Raw genomic sequence first — 3,873 nt, forward strand, 5'->3', positions numbered from 1 at the left:
GACAGGATAGGGCGGAACTTTAAGTCGATCCGTTGTCCTCTTGCTTACAAGAAGGACATTGCTGTCCACTACTTGGACGGTGATGCGCACCTCTGGTGGCGAGGTGTAGCAGCTCGGATTGGTGCTGAGCATTGCACGTGGGCCAACTTTAAGACCGAATTCTGTGGGAAGTATTTTTCGTCGGAAGCATTTGATCAGCTCGAGGGAGCTTTTCTCAGACTGGAACTGGGAACTATGACTGTAAGGGGGTATGAAGCGGAATTCAACAGCATCAAGAAGTATGCTGGGCGTGAGGCTGAGTCGGAAATCTCCTTGGTCCGCAGATTCAAGCGCGGACTCAGGGTTGATCTTCGAACTCGTTGTAAGATCCGCAACTATGATACTGTGGCCGAACTGGTGGAAAAGGCCGCAGAACAGGAAGCTGGAATCAGTGAGGAAGCCAAGGTGTTTGGCACAGTGGAGCATGTCCATCCTGGTAAGCATGCGGGAAAGAATCAAAAGCCGGTGAAGGCTGGCTCTTCCAGCAAGCCGAATGCAGTAGGTCGCAGTGCTTGTTCGACTTGCAGGAAGATGCACTCTGGTGTCTGCCGTGCTGCTATGGGAGCTTGTCACCGTTGTGGAAGTATGGATCACAAGGTGCGTGATTGCCCTGAGGAAGATCTAAGGCCGAAGAGCCAGAAAAAGGGTGCTGGGGAACGTGTGTGCTACAACTGCGGTGAAACAGGGCACTACAAGAATCAGTGTCCCATGGATGCACAATCTGCTGGGAAGCGTCCGAGTGATGGGCCTCAGCCGGTGGCAAAGAGGCAGGCCATCATGCCGCGGGTGTACACAATTGGTGATGAGTCGATGGACCCAAGCACATCTCGTCCGATCACTGGTGAGTCATCCTATCTCTCACCTTTGCCTTAAGAATTTCTATGTGAAATTGCTTGCTTGTAGAGTAGCTCCTTAGTGTTCCGAGTGAATATGTAGGGACCTTAGTCATGGGTGGAGTGGCAACCCATATTCTGTTTGATTCTGGTGCATCTCACTGCTTTGTGCAACCCGAGATGATTGGAATTGGGGAATTTCAGAAAGAACCAGAAGAAGTAAGAGTGGTTCGGGCAGCTGGTGGTCAGATCATGTACACTTCAGGGAAAATCTGAAACGTCTCTGTGATGATCGGAGGAGTGAACATGTCAGCCGACTTGGTCGTTTGCCCAGTGAAATCATACGATGTGATCCTTGGAATGGATTGGCTGAGCAAATACAATGCACATCTTAATTTTCATCGTGGCCGAGTTCAGTTTGAGATAGGCAATGGAAAGCTTGTCTGTCAAGGGGTCAGACCGACCAATGGGAGTCTGATCATTTCAGTACTTCAAGCAGAAAGAATGCTGGAAAAAGGATGTGAGGCTTATCTGGCTTCAATCACAACTATGGAAGTCGGACCTGATACTGAGTTGGAAGGGATTCAGATTGTATAGGAGTATGATGACGTGTTCGAATCGATTACCACCGGACCGTTCTGATCCTTTCACGATTGAGCTTGAGTTGGGCACAAAGCCAATCTCGAAAGCTCCGTACCGGATGGCTTCGGCTGAAATGGCAGAACTTAAGAAACAGTTAGATGAACTAATGGAGAAAGGGTTTGTGCGCCCAAGCAGTTCACCTTGGGGCGCACCGGTTCTTTTCGTGAAGAAGAAAGATGGTAGCTTCAGGCTATACATTGACTACAAAGGGGTTAACAGAGTCACAGTGAAGAACAAGTACCCCCTTCCAAGGATAGACGAGTTATTGGACCAACTCCGAGGTGCTACTTGTTTCTCCAAGATTGATTTAGCTTCGGGATACCATCAGATTTCGATTGCTGAAGAGGATGTCCGTAAGACAGCCTTCAGATCGAGATACGGCCACTACGAGTTTGTGGTCATGTCCTTCGGATTGACCAACGCCACTGCAGCCTTTATAAAGATGATGAATAACGTTTTTAGAGACTACCTGGATGAATGCGTTATAGTCTTCATAAATGACATCTTGATCTACTCAAAGAATCAGGAAGAGCACGAGGACCATCTGAGAATGGTTTTAGATAAGCTGCGGGAACATAAGTTATTCGCCAAGCTCAGCAAATGCAGCTTTTGGCAAAGAGAAATTGGTTTCTTAGGTCATGTGATCTCGGACAAGGGAGTGTCTCTGGACCAAGAGAAGATCAAGGCCATTGCGGATTGGCCCAGACCAAGGAACGCAACTGAGATCAGGAGTTTTCTCGGACTGGCTGGATACTACCGACGGTTTGTTAAGGGATTTGCCAGCATGGCTCAACCGTTGACAAAGTTGACCGGGAAAGATGTTCAGTTCGTGTGGACAGAAGGCTGTGATATAAGTTTCAGCAAACTCAAGATGATGTTGACGACTACTCCAGTATTGGCTCTTCCAATGGACAACGAGCCATACGTGGTGTACACAGATGCATCCAAAGTGGGACTTGGGTGCGAATTGATGCAGCAAGGCAAAGTGATCGCGTATGCGTCGAGACAACTAAGAAAACACGAAGGGAACTATCAAACACACGACTTAGAGATGGCTGCTGTCGTGTTTGCCCTGAAGATATGGCGGTCTTATCTCTATGGTGCTAAGGTCCAAGTCTTCACGGACCATAAGAGCTTGAAGTATATCTTTACTCAACCAGAGATGAACCTTAGACAGAGGCGTTGGACGGAACTGGTTGCGGATTACGACTTGGATATTGCCTACCATCCGGGAAAGGCAAATCTGGTCGCGGATGCCTTGAGCCGGAAGAGAGTAGCTTCGGCTTTAGAGAAAGACATGGAGGAACTAGTTCACATGGTGGGAACCTTACGACTAGTTATCTTGACGGACGAAGTGGAACCGTTGGGTCTTGGTGCAGCGGATCAGGCGGACTTGTTGTCCCGAGTTCGCCTTGCACAGGAAAAGGATGAAGATCTGATCAAAGCTTCGAAGAACGAGAAGACGGAGTATCAGACTTCAAAAAATGGGACGATTCTGGTTAATGGCCGAGTGTGTGTTCCTAACGACAAAGGGTTGCAGGATGAGATCCTAAAGGAGGCACATCAGTCGAAGTTCTCGATACATCCAGGAGCCAATAAGATGTACCGAGACTTGAAGAGATACTATCATTGGGTTGGAATGAAGCGTGATGTTGCAAAATGGGTAGCTGGGTGCCCAATCTGCCAAATGGTGAAGGCAGAAAATCAAGTCTCGAGTGGACTACTTCAGAGTTTACCCTTCCCAGAATGGCCTTGGGATAAGATCACGATGGACTTCATGACTGGCTTGCCAATGAGGAATGGCAAGGACGCTATCTGGGTAATCGTGGACAGATTGACCAAGTCTGCACACTTCTTGGCTATCAACAAAACAGACAATGCAGCGGTTCTAGCCAAGTTGTACATGGAACAGATCGCCAGACTTCATGGAGTTCCGGTAAGCATAGTGTCAGACCGAGACTCCAAGTTTTATTCGGCTTTCTGGAGTATGCAGAAGTCGATGGGGACCAAGGTCCATATGAGTACAGCATATCATCCGCAAATGGATGGACAGTCAGAGAGGACAATCCGAACACTTGAAGACTTACTGCGATCTTGTGTTCTGGATTGGGGAGACAAATGGGATCAGTACTTGCATCTGGCTGAGTTTTCTTATAACAACAGCTATCATGCAAGCATTGGAATGTCGCCTTACGAGGCATTGTACGGACGTCCGTGTAGAACACCGCTATGCTGGACCCAAGTAGGGGAGCGCAGCATATTTGGCCGAGATTTTGTGGAAGAGACAACTGAAAAAATCCGAGTCTTGAAACTGAAGATGAAAGAGTCTCAGGATAGACAAAAGAGTTATGCAGACAGG

At 48.1% G+C, this 3,873-nt stretch overlaps 1 protein-coding gene across 1 annotated transcript in view; it reads left to right on the top strand.

The window, feature by feature from the left end:
• The window catches only part of LOC106337136, a 2,052-nt gene extending 904 nt beyond the window's left edge, over nt 1–1,148 (top strand). Inside the window, exons 3-4 of the mRNA XM_013776188.1 lie at nt 6–880; nt 976–1,148. Coding sequence (XP_013631642.1) covers nt 6–880; nt 976–1,148 — 1,048 coding nt within the window. The remainder of the gene's footprint in view (nt 1–5; nt 881–975) is intronic.
• Nucleotides 1,149–3,873: the final 2,725 nt, after the last annotated feature.

Source organism: Brassica oleracea, chromosome C1, assembly GCF_000695525.1.
Source record: "Brassica oleracea var. oleracea cultivar TO1000 chromosome C1, BOL, whole genome shotgun sequence".
Classification (NCBI taxonomy): domain Eukaryota; kingdom Viridiplantae; phylum Streptophyta; class Magnoliopsida; order Brassicales; family Brassicaceae; genus Brassica; species Brassica oleracea.